We start from the raw sequence: 17323 nt of genomic DNA on the forward strand, positions 1-17323 counted from the left end.
GGTCATAAAAGCATACACAAATACTTCCAGTAACAGGTATTGTTTATTGGTAGTACTGCATACATGTACACAGAGCACTTCCACTCAGCCCTTGAGAGAGCAAACCATGAGGAATACCTATTTTCAGGTAGTTAAGTTGATTAAAGCTACTAAAACTATATCATATCCATGAAAAAATAACTTTGATTGTAGTACAAAATGGAAAGATACAAAACTAAACTTTTAATAACTGGTAAAATGAACTAATTAAAATACCAGGCTTTTTGAGTGTCCTTTGATTGATGTGATTGGAGCCTGGGTTGAACATCTATGGTAAAAACAAAAACACAAATAACTACTAAAAGACTGAAACACTTAAATGAAATGACTGTTGCTGACATCAGAAATCATATCCCTAAAGTTAAAGCACCTTTTGAAATACAGCAAGAAGGCAACATTTCTTTTTCCCAACGGGTGAACTGTCCTAGATAGAAGACCTAGCACCGATTACTGCAGGCTGGAGTATAGTATAGATACAAAAGGTCTCTACTCACAGTGACAGAAAAAAAGTGACCAACACTACTGACATCGGTATTTCAGACTGTCCATGCTCACCACTCACACATAACAGTATGCATACAACATGTTTTTTGCACATTCAACGTCCAGAAAGTAAACTGTCCATCTCCATGTCTCCACAAGTTTGATGGAACACCATTATTTTGTAAAAAAACAAAACAAAACAAAAAAAACATCATCATTGTCCCTGGAGATCTCAGTCTTAGGTTTTAACTTCTTACTAATAGAGGAGCAAGTCCAGGTATTGATTCTAGTAAGAAATCATCAGCGAGAAAACGATCCTAGTGTCCCCCTGAATCACTGACCTCATCACTCACGCAGGCTGTTGATGGAGGCACAGATCTTGAGAGCAGGACCCAGCTTGATATTCATGGTGGAGATGAGATGGTCCTCTCGCAGAAGCAGGAGAGCCTGCCCGTCTATTTCCTGTGACAGAAACTGGGCCGCCAGCTCTTCACAGCCTGAGCGCAACAGAAAGACAAGATGATACGACTAGCACAAAAAGAGAGCAGGAGACATGGCCATGGCTTACAAAACTCTTCTAATCAATGAGTACTAACCTTGAAGTGAAGAGATGAACCTGAAGACTTCCTCAACGCTCCACTGAGCAGGAGTTGCTGAGAGAAAATTAGCGCCCTCCTGTGGGATGCTACCAGGGGCTGAGCTGTCAGACTGAGGAGCGCTGTGGTCAGCTCTAGAGCAGGAGTGTGAAGAACTCGGGGAAAGTGAAGGAGAATCATCCTCTCCTTCTCCATCGCTGGACACATCATCTGAGCGACTGGACTCAGAGTGACACTACATGCAAAAGAGCAGAAATTGAGATATAAAAGCCAGAGATGAAACATCATAGTACGCTGCAGTTGTTGGTCATATAGTCACATGGCATAAAACCGTCCAATATATTTGTCTGACACTGAAATGCTGTCTGTGGCACTCTCCTCGCCACTTCTTTATAAAGATGGGTCGCAAATATAAAGTTTCATTTTAAAGAAAAGGTTATATAATTCTAAAACAGCTGGGCGCTATAGTTTTTAGCAGATGTTCTTTGAATAGGAGTAAATATAGGAGTAAATATTAATATTATTATTATTAATAGTATATATTAATATATAATATTTAATTTGTTAGGGATGATTTTCATCAGAGGAGTAGTACACATTTGGTGCTCTAGTGAGTACAGAACCAGTGGGACTGACTCAAAATAAGCTTTAGTGCCCATGTCCAGAACAACAAAAGAACATGTCACTCACTGGTGAGTTGTTTAAAAACTACCAATGGACGTCTAATAAACCACATCCAGCTATAGATACATAGAAAATACTCATTAGTAGGATCAGTTCATTACTGCTCCGACGCTCTGTCCTTTAAGCTACAGGTCTTACCTTGACAGGCGGATGCCTGCTTGATATTTTATTACAAGCGGTATTAGAACTGTTCCTGCGAGCGGGGCCCCTGCGCCTAGCAGCACTCTCAGAGGGTGCCGGAGGTGACGCCAAGCCTGCAGCACTTCTCCCCCTGCTTGTCTTGAAGTGTTGGCTGCAACTTACATTATACCTGTGGATCCAGGAGCACAGTCAATACTCAGGAGGACATTTGGGTCAACCGAACACTGCCCAATGTCCACAATGTGTTTAGTAAGTGGAATCACTAGGTGTAGCCGTTGGCTGTAATGAAAACCTGCAAACTCTTGTTACTACATTAGATAAGTTGTCCATCCTTGCTGAAGCTCATAGAGTTTTTTTTTAGCAAATTTTGATCTTGTAATCTTACCTCTTAGCACAAGTATTTGAACAGAACCTCTTTGATCCTCTGAACTGGCTGGCTGGAGCGAGGCTTCCACAGTATTCACATTTCAACACTGGAGAAGAAAAGGAAAGGAAGAAGCTACATTACATTAAGTACACACTGACCATGCAAACGGATTTATGGTATCATACTCGATCATAAAAAAAATGATCTTCTTCCACCACATACATGGAGGTCCGTTTTCTGAGCGGCCAACCAGAGCAAAATCTCTGTCTTTGAGGAGTCCAGCAACCTGTCACATCAAATACAAGCCTGACAGTCAGGAATGTTTTCATACAGAAAAGTGCATAGCCAATGTTGTTCAAATAATCTGATTAAATTTTTTTTTTGTGACTGAGTGCCCTTACAGGGAAGGGTTCAGCTCCCTCCTGGATAACAAAGCCTTCTATGAGGTGGGTGAGAACTTGAGGTTTGACCACTGCCTGGGGAACAGGTGCTCTGTCTTTGTCCCCATGCCCAACTCTTGACAAGGGCAGAGGTAAGGACAGGGTGGGAGGAGATGAGAACGCAGCAGCCACAGGAGGCGCTACAGTGAGGGTTGAAACAAACAGGGGACAGAATGAGTTTCTAACCGGAGCTCAAGATTTAAGATTACAATTTTCAAGTTTGGCTACTAATAATTTATGCTTGATTTGGAGATGACAAAGTGACATACCTGAGTCCTTTGTAGGGGCAGGAGACAAGGGAGGAGCAGAATCTTTCATTGGTGCAGAGTCTGAAGATTCTGTCGCCATCTCGTTCGGTGCATCACAGTCAGATTTTCTCTTCAGAGAGCCAATGGCAGGCTTTGTCTGATGGCAGAAAATGTTAGAATTCTTACTTATAGCTAACCAAAACAGTGTCAGTGTCACAAAGTACATCCTTTCGATGGTTGATCTTACCACAGCACTGTTGTTGGAGACTGCATTAATATTCCCAGCAGGTGTGCTTTCCTGGGCTGTGCTGGTTCGTGCCTGTGCCAAGGCCACAGCCTGTGCATTGCCTGCCAAGCCCTGCCTGGCTCCCACAAAATGCACAGGGATGTGGGGAGGGTTGTGTCCCACAGTGGTGGCCTGGGTGTTGCTAGGTGGCGCTGGGAGAATGGGAGGTGGGTGTCTAGGAGGCAGCTGCACAGGTAAGCGGTGTCCCTGAGCTGTCTTAGGCTGGATAGGCACAGGGCCTTTGTCTGCAATAGTGCTGGCCTGTTGTAGCGGCTGCACCACAAGAGTCTGTGTGTTAACGTTGGCTTTTGGGGCCACTGAGCCGATGGGGTAGCCCTGGGTAGAGGTAGGAACATTTGAGGTTGGCACCAAGATCACAGGGGCAGCAGAGGGGGACAAGAGGAGCTGGGAGAGAGGGAGTGCTGGAGAGGAGGTGGAGGAGGGAGCTACAGAAGCAGCAGGAGTAACAGTCATTGTAGCCTGGTTTCCAGTTTTTACAGTCATAGTGTTGGCAGTGGACTGCTGAGTAAAGTTGGGTTTGGCCATTTGTTGTAGCTGTTGTGGTTGTACTTGCTGCTGCTGAGCCGTCTGGGGGAAAGTCTGCTGCTGCTGACCGAGAGGAAAGCTGGCAGCATCTTTCCTCTCTGGAAGTTCAGACTTGACAGCAACTACTCTGGGAGTGGAAGCGCAGTGAAGGGCCAGGTTCTGCACCTGGGACATAAAGAAAGGATTGGGTTGTGGTGAAATGCATTTTGGAAAGGTAGCAGAAGTGACTTCTGACTCCACCAATCATGTTTCAAAACTGAAAAATATCCAAAATGCTCAGAGTTTACAAGTAGGTAATTGTACTCAAACCTGATCATTGTCAGACTGGGCACTGGCAGTGGAAGGAGCAACTTCATGCTGATGCTGTTGTTGCTGCTGCTGCTGCTGAGGCTGTGTCTGGGCAACGGTTGCTACAGTAGCTGTTGCTGTACCACCAGGCATAAAGATGAGCTGAGAAGCAAGGGGAGCCCTGAGAGAGCGGTTGACCTATGTGAGGAACAGGACAATGTTGTAAACACCAAATATTTCAGCAAATGACTTTCAGCAAATGACAAAACTGTAACGAATGACATCAATTTTGGTGATAATTGAAATGTGCTAATTTTGAACAGATCGTTCAAGAAACTGAAGCAATCCAAAGATCTTTACATCAAAAGTATTGGTGACACAGACAAGTGCAATGTGCATTCATTTAATTGATTACTGCCAAAAATGGACAGAGCACAGGACCATTTTAACTCACCCTAAGATACATCTGTCCCTGTCCTGCCGAGTTTCCACCCAGCAACACAGACTGGTTGAGAGCTGGAGTCGTTGCAGAGGTGGCTGGGCCGTGGGGACGGGGATTAGTCATTGTCCCGCCTGCAGACGTAGTGCTTAGGTTGACCTGGGAGGCACAGAAAATTACATTCTTATCAAAACTGCCAACTACTTTCATAAACTAGCTGTGTAATTAATCACTCCAAAATACCTGACATAAAAACTTACAGTGGTGGGCGCTTGGGACATGCTGTTACTTGGGGTGTTGGACTGTCGACTTGCTGCAAGGGTGGCCTGGTTTCAGGAGATAAATGAAATGGAGTGTGATGCTTCCTTTGACCATATTTTTGTCCTACCTGTATTTTCCTGTCATAATTAGGACTACCTGTTGCACAGCGGCCAAGTTATGGAGTTGGGCACTATTGATCTGCTGCTGCAGCATGAGCTGCTGGAAGTACTGAGCTGCATTTGGTTGTCGTTGAAGCGCTTGGAGAGCCTAAACCAACACACACAAACACACGCACACATATACACAGACTGTATTAGGCCAAATCAAAGTGTTTTAATTAATATATTATTATCAGTTCCAGATATCCAACATTAGTCTTCTCGTCTTATCTAGGCATTATTTTATGCACACAAACTCTCACCTGTACAGCCTGTCTCTCATATAGAGACATGTGGGCTATCTGGGGCGCACGGGAGTTCCCACTTGTCTGAGGAGTTCCATTGGTGTTGCCTGTGTTTTGGTCTTCACCTGCATCCATGTTTGCTGCTCAAAACCAAAAGCAGTTGTGACAGAATACCTGTGCTGTTTACACTTCTATCTACTGCGTAACTTTTTAACAGTAAATATCTCAGCATGAAGACTTGTTGAGCATGTAATTTACCCCTCACTGGGCCCAAACATATTTTTTTAAATAACAAGCTCACATAACTTTACATATGATAACTCCAATAATTAGTTATAATAGGTTTATGTCTATAAAAACTGTCCATTCAGTCGGTTTCAAGTGTCTCACGGGTACTGCTGGCATTAATTAGCTGATACCTGGTGAAACCTCAAGGGCCCCACTGCTGGAGTACTCCCTGAAAGTGTCCAGCACTAAGATTATTGTATATAAACAGTGGTGCCAGTGATTATTCTTTCAGAGGACCGATTTATCACAGGCAGCGACACCCCTACAAAAAGGTATAACTACTTATGAGCTTGGAAGATGTGATCACCGCCACAGTTTGACCACTGATCGCGGCGAGCAGGAGCGTGGTGGTATTTTCTTTAGCAGACCAGTTGTCAGCATGATAGATGAACACGAAAGAAAGAACAACATGGAGGAAAGCTCAAACACAGCAGGAAAGAGGCTAGCCATCTGTGGCTAACTACAATGGACTCTGCTAGTTAGCTGTTCCTAAACGCAAGCCTGACATGCCATCATTAAAATATATTAACGATTGTAACCGGGCTAGAAAAAATGGCAGAGTGCAGAAGTGTTAAATGAAAGCAGATGAGCAGTCAGTTTGTTGCTAACACTGGCGTTTACTGGTATAAAAGATGCAGCGTTAGTTTATCACAGGCTAACTCACTAGCAATGCTAGTAGGCTGAGAGCTAACATCTATCTGGCTCTCATCCCTGCAAGAAGTCAACATTTAGAGATTTTCAGCGTGCTTATGTGTTTACCTCTCCTTGATATTTCTGTCCTTTTCACAGTTAAAAGCAATCAAGTTTATAGTCCGACCTCGGTTTTAACTGCAAACAACAACAGCCCCTTTCAGGGTTTTTGCCTCCAACAAAACCCCGCCCCTCACAAGTCCCCCCCCTTAGCTCTCTTCTTCTTCTTCGTCATCTTCCTCTTCTTCGTATCCTTCTTCTGCTTCAGTAGAGGCAGAAGTCCACCTACAGTACCGGCGTGTTTTTGATTTAGCCTGAACATTTCTTCAACTCAACAGTATATCATAGAATAAATTAAGCATCCAAAATATCCCAGTGTTATATTATTATGATAATTCAGAATTTTATGGCAATAGTTCAACATTTTGGGAAGTACACAAATCTATTTTCTTGCTTAGAGTTAAAGACTGGAAGCTAGGGGAACAGCTTGCCTGGCTTTTTCTGAAGTCTACAAAGATAAAGCTCACCATCTTCAATAATGATAATTTTGGTTCATACATGTGGTTTCAGTCACACTCGTATATAGATTATTTTTTATACTATACTATGTACAGCACCTTTGTGCCACTATCCACTGTCTTCACACACTAATGAGTTCTCTGATATCAACAACGGCAAATTCTCAGTTTGGACCAGCTTGAAATATTTTTTTTCCAACATTAAGAAAATTCATGAAATAGGTTGCAGTTAATTCAACCAAGATGACAGAATACATTTGTCCTAACCCAGAATTTTTAAATGGTATTTAAAGTGGCCCCAATTTTTTAAAGTACAAATATTACACACATGTGCTGTACCCCTTTTTCTTTTTTAGTTTGATCAATACTGCTATCGTTCTGTCATTTTCACATTTTGGTGCTTTCACTGAGTCTGTGGTCAAAAAAACTGGAGTAATTTGTCCTTAATTAAATAAGGACAAAAACAACTATTTGCGCTATTAAAATTTTGGCAATAGTGCAGCAACTGCGGACACATTCATATATTAACAGTGGCAAATCACGACATCATTCCATCCCAGTAAGTGATGGAAAGATTTTTTAATTTTCTTTTTAATTTTTAATTTTAATTACTTTATTGATCCCTCCTGGGGAAATTACCAATGATGTTGGTAAAGTCGCATAGTGCGGCTCTCCATCACAATTTAAATGAAAGCACTCTGTTTTGAATGATGTCAGTAGTTAAAGGTACACAGGTTTTCAATAGGTGAGACGAAATGTTTTTTTTCTCTGTAAAGATGTTTTTACAGGTTGAACAGTACACACTGGGGCTCATTAGGTGGCGATAGAGGATAATGAGGAGGCAGTGTGAAGAATCATGCCAAAAGTTTGATCTTTTATTGAAATATGTGCACCTGAAACCCAGATGTGAATGTACTGTCAGAGGTAAGCTGGGTCTTTGATAAGACACTACTCCGGCAAAATTACTAGTGGAGATGAAAAATGTTTAAACTGTATGAGACCATAATTGTCAATAATTTCAGCTCCAGTGGTGGAAAAAGTTTTCGGACACCCCATGCATTTGTGATATATTGCATTAACAATCACGCTTGAGTTTCCAAGTGCAATTTGTTTTTGTACAGTCAGAGCCACAATACTAAACCAATCCTAAAATCAGCCATTAAAAACTTAAAATTGATTAGCTCCATAAAAATACTTAAGAAATTTTGAGTATTGTGGTACCACTGACCCTCTAATGAAGATCATTCTTTTTACTGAAGACAATTTTTGTTAGGGTGCTTTGTGTCTATATGAAGCCAGCACATTTGAAAGTTCCTCAGATCAAAAATGGCTAAAACAAGGAATGTAACTACTTAGTTTGGCTATTTTTCTCTTGATAGCAATAAACAAAAGAAATCATTTGTTTTGTTTGTGTCTGTCTGATGCAGCCACATCTTGTGAAATACAAAAAAGATTTTTCTGCAAATATTTCATGATAATATTTGAGATTATGTAAAATTTTAAGAGTGTCCTAAGTGGAGAGGGTAATATACAGTTCCCATTGTTCATATCTGTGTTTCTGTTTCCCAGTCATGTTACTTACTTAGTAAGATTTCTTGGAAAAGTTGTGTTTTCAGTCTTGGTTTAAGAACCATTGATCAGGGAACCTGGTAAAGCTGATGCTGTCCCCTGAAACATCTGCCAAGAAGAGGTCCACGGTCAACAATAGTGTTCAAGCATTATCAAAGATGATCTTAAAGTTAATTTAAATATAAATTACCAATAAAATTTGGTGTGCATGTAATGGTGTTATTAAAACTTTTTTCAGTCCATTAAGTCTTCAAAGGTGAGTGGACTTTAGTGTTATGAGTTCCTCACTACAATGGGCATAAATTGTTTCAGATTTTTATTTTTAATGCAATCAGAAATCAAAAAGGTGTGTGACTTGAAGTTATCCTGGAACCAAACAAGCAATTATATCAGTCTAGAGGATGTTCAGTTTACTACAACCACAGAATAAACCATTCCCACCAGATCATAATTCAGGAGATAATTCACTGAACTAAGCAAAGAAATGTCAACATTAATAAACACAAAAAGCAAATGATAGAAACAAACAGAAGTGCTCATGCTGACAGTAATATAGTGCCTACACTTCCTACCATGAGTTTTTCCATCAAGTTCAAAAAGCCTGCATTAATCCTTAGCAGCATTAGTAATTAGAATAGATTTGTGTCTAGCAGCAAATATCACAAACCTCATTATCAATGTCCTCAGAACTATAACATTTTTACAGATATATTTTTTTGATACAAGAGAATTACTTTAGATTAAGTGCTTTTGTTGCCACTCTACGTATCTTAGAAAAGAAGTAATATATCAGACACAAAGCGGCCTGAGTATTTGGTCAAATATGTGTCTACAGACTATAAGGTTGGTGTATGTACCTCGCAGTGTATCTGGTGTTTGGGGCCTGCATGTTTTATCATGCAGGCAGACAGATCAGAGTTTGCCCACTATAATACTCATTATTAAATAGTTCTGTGATTGAACATTGATCTTTTGTAGTGAATGTTAATTTATTCTACAAAAAATACAAGTACATATTCTACATATATACCATACTTTTGGAAATCAAAATTATGAATAGCAAAATTCATATATAAATCCCTTCTAATTGCCTTTAACTGGAAAGTAGCATTAATAAGGCAGGTTTAGCAAAGGAATTTAATGGCATTGCTCATCTGACAAATGTTTAAGAGGAGGATTAACAACTGTCAAGCTCAGATTTCAGTCAGGAAGATGACAATACAAATAATTTTAAGGGGATATTAACACTGATGTAGAATCTTGTCCCTATAATGTGGGGGGGGAATACCCAACTAAATATCTAATTCATTCCACATGTTTCTTGCCATGATTTCCATTTGTGTAGCATTGCTGTAAGCATAGTCGCAGTACTTCAAATTAAACCTTTACATTCTCATATTACTCTACTTTCTCTACTTTCAAAACAAAACACAAACTGTTTAAAGCCAGATTACACAAGCAAAAGCACTTGTGTGTTTTGTGACCGGCAACTGTCAGTGCACAACAAGCACCAAAGGAAAGAGAGCTTGCTGCAGCCTGCACATATATCAAACAACATCAATACTTAGCCAAGCAGAAAAAGATGGGCAAAATGTCATTAAGTTTAGATTAGGCAGAAATCCAACAACTTGACCTCTCCTGTTTGTGTTCCCTGTAAGAAGAGTTACTCTTTACTGTTACTTTGCAACTTTGGATGAATTGCTCATTTGTCTGACATCAAACATCAAGCAATGCATGGTTTAGAGTGACTATAAGCCTGTCAGCCCGATGAGTAACATGCCCTCTTAAGTGACAAGCAGAGCACCTGTGGTTGCTCTAAGCACAAGTCTGAATATGAACGAAGTGTGAACAGGTCCTGACCTAAACCAGCAAACGAAAGCAGACTTGTGTCTAGCAGCAATTTCATCTATCCTGTGAAAGAGTAAACTGTGACACAGTGAAAATTTCTGTCCCATTTCTGTCATATTAAGGTCACATAGGTAGTAAGTGGTCATCTCTCTCTTCTGGCTCGTCCTCTACAGATTCTTGAGCCACTCCTCTGTAAGCTGGGGATTCCTCACGATTTCGTGATCGGCACACAAAGTCACACCCATCCTGTAAGGTAAGGTAAAGTTTGTTGAATCTCAAATAAATCTAAAAAAAAAACAACAACGAAAAAACACATGAGCCTCTGCTTTTACTATTGTTATTTATCAAGTGGATCAGGCTTACTGCTGAAAGGTTGCCAACTTCCACCCAGAAGGCATAATTGGGGAGCTGTTCCATCCCTTTGGCTCCAACAATCAGCCGCTGGTAGAGGAAACCTCCAATGAGGTAAACAGCCAGAAGACAGACCCCACTAAATGAAGAGAGCACTTATGATCACTGATCCTTTATAGTATTTTATAATATTTTCTCCAACATTAAAGGTTTTTGTGTCATTACAGTCTTTACGCACATGATGAGTAATATGGAGCCAGTGCTGAGCTTGGACTGAAGAGCTGGGCACACCGCACTGGAGTCCAGTTCAAACAGGTAGAAACAGTCATGCTCCCTATTCCTGTCCTCCAGAACCACCTGCAGCTTGCCCTGGGAGTGAGACAGAAAGAGACAAAGGTAAATAAAAGGTAACACAAATTTAAAGCAGGAGACAGGGTGCAAGACAAAGCAACATATGCAAAAAGCATTACGCTGTGTTCAGACTTAAATGAGCACTGTGTGGAAAAAATGCAGCCCCCTTAGTTATTTCAGTGAGACCACTGCAGGAGAGCCAGCACAGAGGGCTCCAGAAAAAAAAGTTTTTCCTCATTCAGATTTTACAGATTCACATTTAAGATTTAACATGCTCCTGTTGGCCAGTTTAAGATGTGATCAGAGGACATGATAGATTGTTTTTACTTTTAAAATTCTGTATCATGAATGCCAGTGCAGTGATTCTGACATCTGATAAAATTTTATCTTCACACCAGTACCTGAAGCAACACACCACCCCTAGTTGTTTTTTTTGTTTTTTTCTAAACGCCCAGTGGTTTTGTTTCTCAAATCTGGTGATCTAAAAGCAATCTGCATTTCTTTTACCATGTCTGTATTCCTGTTGCAAGAGATCATAACAATGGCTTTCCTCATTTCCTTGGAACAGTGGGCATCATATGGGTCGCCATTTCTGTAGATCAACATCACCCAGTCACCTGGAAGGACAGGAAAACATCACAACAGCTACAGTACTGAACTAAAGCACCACATGAAAGGTTTGGTCCAATGTCAAGAGTTATTTCAGCTCCTAGGCTTCAGGTTTTTATGCTTACAGTTAGTTTCAAAATGCAATTCTGTGATCTAAAATCCCCATTTAGGATAGTTAGTATTCCATCACATTCTGCAAATGTGTCATGTAAGACATTCTGCCTGAGACAAAAAAAAGGCTAAATTGTGGTAAAATCTTTATATTTGCAGAGACTTACTTCCTCCAATGACTTGTGTTGCATTATACATGCCAATCACAGTTGGTTTCTTCCCTGTTTCCTTGCTGTCCACTTGAATAACCCCAGCTCCTGGAACACCCCCTGCATCCCCACACAACTGGAAGTAGTACGTGTAACTCTCTTCTTTATTCTTGGTCTGTGCTGTAAAGCTGTTAACATGAGAACAAATCCCAGTAAAAAAAAATGAATAAAGCTAGCATTGTATCGCTGACACTGAATATGCAGGTACACAACTAAGTCATCTCTTACTTCTTATGGGTGAGGGGCTCTAGTCGACTGAGGGCTTTTTTTTCAGAGGGAGAGTCAAAGAACAGTTTACAGTTTTTGATGTCGTCAGAGCCGTACACCCCACTCCCACACAGGACCAGCTGAACCGCCAGAGTCCAGACCAGGAAAAGCCTTCCACTGGGACACATGAGCACCTGGAACAGATGTTACAATAAAACAGTTATTTACACACTGTTTTTTTTAAGAGAGACTGTAATTTATTGTCAGGAAGGCAATTTTGTAATAGAATTACTTTCTATTCATTTGTAATTAGAGTTGGACAAGATGACAATGTGTTCATCAATAGTTGCTTAATCAAGTAGTTAAATTAATAGGAAACTATTTTGATATAAGGTTCATCGTTTCAGTAATTTAAAAGATGCCAAATATCTGCTGGTCCCAGCTCCTCAAATGTGATAATTGGCTGTGTTTCTGTCATATATCTCAAATATGATGTTAAACTTAATAACTTTGGGTTTTACATTGTTGGTCAAACATAACAAGGAATCTGAATATATCACCTTTGACTCTGGAAAATATAATGGATTTATAGAAAAAAATACAGATTAATCGGTGCACCAGTAGCTGCTGATTAATTTCTATCGACTATTTGACTAATAAACTCATGGCTGCAGACCTGCTACTGACTAAAAGCAACTCGTGCTCGTTAAACGCTTCCTGAAAAAAAAATCACCCAAATAACTAGGAAGAACATACATGGACATCTCTTGGAAACGCTATTTTAAGTGTGGGCTACGATATATAAAGGCAGAAAAGCAGAATACGAACCCGTGTAAGCTGATCGTGTTACTGAAGGTAAAGTTGTGAAACCAAATATGCAGCATGTGCATGTAAGATGTCTGTTCCTCCTCCCGTGAGACAGTAAGTTTTCCAGAGGAAACAGTTTAAAACAACCCTCTGAAAAGCTTGTCAAAGGCAAACTTTTAGCTTCACTGTGCACCTACCTTCATGACTTCTCCTGCTGTTAATGAGTGGGGAAAGCTCCTCTGTTAGTTACAGTTAAGCATACAAGCGAACAGATGTTTAAAAATGCAGCCAGTTGATGATGTAGTGAGCTTCCTCGCGCTAACGTCGCTTCCTGGTTGACTTTATCAGCAAGAAAGCTACTGCTTTGTTATGCAGATAAAATAGTGTATCTGAATGTAGTCAGGGGTTATAAATATGAACGTCGTTAGCTGCTCGCTTTCCAGTCCTGGATAATAAACGTGCTTTTTTTTTCCTCAAAATGGGAGAGATGGACACCCAAGAGGCTAACAGGCTACAGACGGTAGCGGAGTGCGGAAGTGAAACTAAACACAAACTGACACACGCGCGCGCATGTGACCGTCCAAATGAGGCGCGACCAATGAGCTGCGGCTGAATCCACACATGCGAATCAGCTGACCTGGGATCTGCACAATTCGATATTACTGGAAGAAAAAGAGGGGGTGTCTTTGCTCCGTGTCTGTTCAACAGCGCGCGAAAGGAAGAACACTGTACAAAAATACCCAATTTTAATGTAAGAGAAAATGGCAGCCTGTCGACTTCATGGCAGTGACGGTTTTTGGCATGGGCGAACCGGGCAGCCGCCCGGGGCGGCATCACATGGGGGGCGGCACAACTCAGGAGGGTGGCTGGGTTGGGAGAGTGTGGGAGCCGCCCCATCTCTTTTTTTAAAAAACAAAATGCATTTACATACACTCGGTTTCCACCAACTAAAATGACTGCAGTCTAACAACAACCATTCTGTACAGCTTACCTTTAAAAAAAAGTTGTATTCAGTTTTTTAGAGAAGTGCTGATTCAACTTTATGTTCATTTTGGTTCGTTTGTGGAGTATATTGTAATTACACCGTAACATCATTCCTGCTCAGTATAATGCAGTACAATTAAAGGATGACATAAACTACAAATGACAAACTAATTTTAAAAAGAAGGGAAAAAATGGCTTATGGTCATAGTACAAGTGTAAGTTGTCAGTAATGATGTCACCTAGTAACATGAAGTTTTTTAACTTTACTTTCTTTACAACAAGGACCACAATGGAAATAAGTCTTGGGTTTATTCTTGACATTATACTCTTGTGATTTAATTTCCTCCTTCCTTAATGGCAACTAAGCCATAGTAAACTGCAGCCTCCGAAATGACCATAAAGCTGATTCAACACCGCTCTAAAACGCTTTTGAACAAAAACAAAACATTAGAATCTCAGGCTGTGTTCTTCCACTGCATTAGTTTTATTTTTGTGTATCAAATTACCTGGCAACTGAGTGCATTTTGTCACTGAAACTGCATGATAATATGCAATCACCTATTCAAGAAGTCAAATTATGGTGTTAGGGTAGAGGTATGTATTACCATGTTCTTTAAATATGTTGGTTCATAAAGTGTATAAATTGTTGAAAATATTTAGCTTTGGTAGAAATTAAATGTTAGTGTGTTATAAATATTTTGGCCCATAAAAAGCCTAATGCTTTCAGAATAAAAGCACATTCGTGCACCAGTTTATCCAGTATACTGTTTCAGTTGAATAAGCATTTTTCAAGTGCTGCAACACGACTATACACACAATTTGTTTTCTCTTCAGCAGTTTGTACTGTATCCTTCCAGCTTATCACTGTGAATTTAAATACAAGACAAAGTTTAACCTGTTTAGTGTTTGATCAGACTGATTTGCCTGAAACAGTGCCCCATTCTTCTACTCATAACATCATTTGCATAAACCTAAAAGAACAGTTTAAAATGATAGGATTAAAGATCATAAACAGTTACTCAGTAGCCCATGTGTCTATTTGCTGTGGTTTTAGTGAGCACTAACATTGTATTTGGCTTTTTTTTTTTAAACAAATTATTCCTATTTAACACAACAGTCCTCTACATGAGGAAACTATTGAAAAATATAACTGAGAAGTTTAGTTTGAACTTCAGTTAACAGATACATTTTTTTTTAACCCAAATACTTTTGCCATGATTATTAGCTTCCCAGTCACAACAGAAATTAAATTCCTATTTTTCTGGAAGAATAATTCCTATAGAGATAGCATAACATTTGCAAATTGTAGTCCACTTGGTGCACAGGAAGGAAAAATGCAACACATTTAAAGAAATTTCATGCATAACATGACCGTGGTTAGGCTACAGCCCCAGCAAAGGATGAGAATCTGAAAAAAGACAATGACTTTTGAAAAGCTTGTAATCTCTAAGCTTAATAGGTAGCAGAGTGTTAGCAGGTAGCAGAGTGATATATATCACTGACTGTGTTAGTAAGCACCTTGAAAAGACCAAAGCCCATGCACGCATTTTATTTGTAGTATTTAGATTAGCTTTTAATTCACTCCAACCCAGCTTGCTAGTTCAGAAACCGAAGGATGTGGATGTAAATCCTCTCATTACTTGTTGGTATCTCTCTCTCCTGACCAAAACAACACAGCAGGTCAGAGCCAACAAGTCACTCTCTGTGGTCAGGTGGACCAGTACAGGCGCTCCACAAGGCTGTGTCAGCTCACCTGCTTTGTTCATACTGGACATAAATAACTGCACATGAACCCACCCCAACAGCTACTTCTTTAAATTTTCAGATATAGTACAGTCCTCAGTTTGCTGCACACAGATACCGGTCCCTTCTGCATACCACTCTGAGGTTTGTGAAGTGTTGTGACCTTAACCAACTAATTGTTAATGAGGAAACAAACACCACCAGAACTGGTTATAACTGCAGTTATTTTGTATGGTACGCATCTGCATGAAGATCGTTGGGAGACAAGAACATCTGTTCCTCCAACAGCTGGCCTTTAAAAGTATACAATCTTCTGTCTGATCCAACATACAATATCCACTCAGTGTATGAGCTCCTCCTCACAGGCAGACAAATCTAAAAACCTCACATTGTCATCCATCTCTTCCCCCATTAGACTCTTAAGTAGCACCAAGACAAAGATAAGAATATACCAGATTTTTAAACTATTGCTATAATTGTTTTGTATTTTATTACATTTCTTACTATTTTTTTAGTCTCATTATCGCGATGACGTGATAATGGCACATTTCCTGCTAGTCTCTAAGTCTATGTATGATATGCATTTATGCAGTACATCTTCTACAATTGTTATCTTTGTATATACGGTTTATCAATATCCGTATATACAATACAGATTATCTTATATCAAAGTCTTTAAGACAGTTGTTTGTGGTGCTTGTTTTATGTTATTCTGAGAGGATTTTAAATTTTTTTTAAAATTCATCTACCCACTATTAGTTAGGGAGTAATTAGTTTTAGTTGGGTTCACCTGGAAGACTAGCAACTGAGTGTAAATGGCAGCTCCTCCTTTAAAAGAATAGTTTTGGAAAATATGCTCATTTGCTTCCTTGCTCAGGTGAGATAACTGATACTGCTCTCATATCTGCATGGTATGTACAGTAAATATGAAACTACAGCCAGGAGTTGCTTACTTACAGTTCTTTAGCATAAAGTTTGCAAACAGGGGGAAACAGCTAGCCTGGCTCTGTCCAAAGGAAACAAAATGAGCATTAGAGATGCCGATAGGCAGATTTTGTTACCTTCGGATAACCAGACTATCTGTTTCCTCCTGTTTTTAGGCTTTATATCACACTAACTGGCTGCTGGCAGTAGCTTCATTGTACAGACACGAGAGTGCTATCAGCTTTCTCATCTAGCTCTCAGCAAGACAGCAAATGACTGTGTTTCCCAAAATGTCACAATATCCCTTTACGTAATGAGTAGCCACATACACTCAGAAGCAAGTCTATTACGTAGACCTAATAAAACCTCCAGCAACAACAAACATCATGATCATAAAATTGAATCAACCAAGGATTTATTTACTTTTATTGTTTTATTAGACTCCATTAGATTTAGGTAGGTGTATCTAATAAACTGGCAGATGAGATGTAAAACTGTAAAATACATTAATCTGAATTATAAAGTCTCTCATCAAAATGTATTCAAATATAAATAGGGAAGTATGCAGTTCAAGTGAAGGTAAAGGTGAAGAAAAACCTGGGAAGTATTAATGGGGAGCAACGAAACCATGAAAAAAGTAAACAGGGAAGTGTTCATAGTTAGTTCTTATTGTCTTTATTCAGTAATGCTAATAACATGGAGTCAAAGTCCTGCAAATCTTTCATCTAAGGTCTCCTCAGTCGTCAATCAACGCAGTAAAGCACTCATTGTTAAAGAAAATCATTCACAGATCACCACTGTATTGCCCCTCCCTTGGTTTCCTCCTCTGTGATTGCTTAATCTTGGTTTTAAAAAACAGTTTGTGTTTCCCTTTCTTTCCCCTCTTTACTACC

The 17323-nt window shown here is 39.8% G+C and overlaps 2 protein-coding genes across 3 annotated transcripts; both read right to left on the reverse strand.

Annotated features, from left to right (window-relative positions):
• Positions 1-13: 13 nt before the first annotated feature.
• On the reverse strand, positions 14-6392 carry phc1 (polyhomeotic homolog 1). Of its 2 annotated transcripts, XM_041044180.1 has the most exons (15): positions 6269-6365; positions 5240-5361; positions 4975-5085; positions 4818-4883; positions 4573-4716; positions 4140-4316; positions 3246-3995; positions 3020-3155; positions 2712-2890; positions 2533-2596; positions 2329-2416; positions 1941-2112; positions 1119-1353; positions 864-1019; positions 14-307 (listed from the first exon to the last, which is right to left on the reverse strand). In XM_041044180.1, the coding sequence occupies exons 2-14, from the start codon at positions 5354-5356 to the stop codon at positions 868-870; spliced, it is 2391 nt and encodes a 796-aa protein (XP_040900114.1). In that variant the 5' UTR covers positions 5357-5361; positions 6269-6365; the 3' UTR covers positions 14-307; positions 864-867. The 2 variants fall into 2 exon arrangements, with proteins under 2 accessions (XP_040900114.1, XP_040900113.1); XM_041044179.1 differs by lacking the exon at positions 14-307 and having other exon boundaries at positions 437-1019; positions 6269-6392.
• Positions 6393-8589: 2197 nt separating this feature from the next.
• m6pr (mannose-6-phosphate receptor (cation dependent)) lies at positions 8590-13325 on the reverse strand. Its single transcript, XM_041044299.1, has 7 exons — positions 12977-13325; positions 11994-12166; positions 11724-11893; positions 11344-11453; positions 10724-10854; positions 10498-10624; positions 8590-10380 (listed from the first exon to the last, which is right to left on the reverse strand). The coding sequence occupies exons 1-7, from the start codon at positions 12980-12982 to the stop codon at positions 10258-10260; spliced, it is 840 nt and encodes a 279-aa protein (XP_040900233.1). The 5' UTR covers positions 12983-13325; the 3' UTR covers positions 8590-10257.
• Between the last annotated feature and the right edge of the window lie 3998 nt (positions 13326-17323).

The sequence above is a fragment of the Toxotes jaculatrix genome, chromosome 8 (assembly GCF_017976425.1).
Source record: "Toxotes jaculatrix isolate fToxJac2 chromosome 8, fToxJac2.pri, whole genome shotgun sequence".
Classification (NCBI taxonomy): domain Eukaryota; kingdom Metazoa; phylum Chordata; class Actinopteri; family Toxotidae; genus Toxotes; species Toxotes jaculatrix.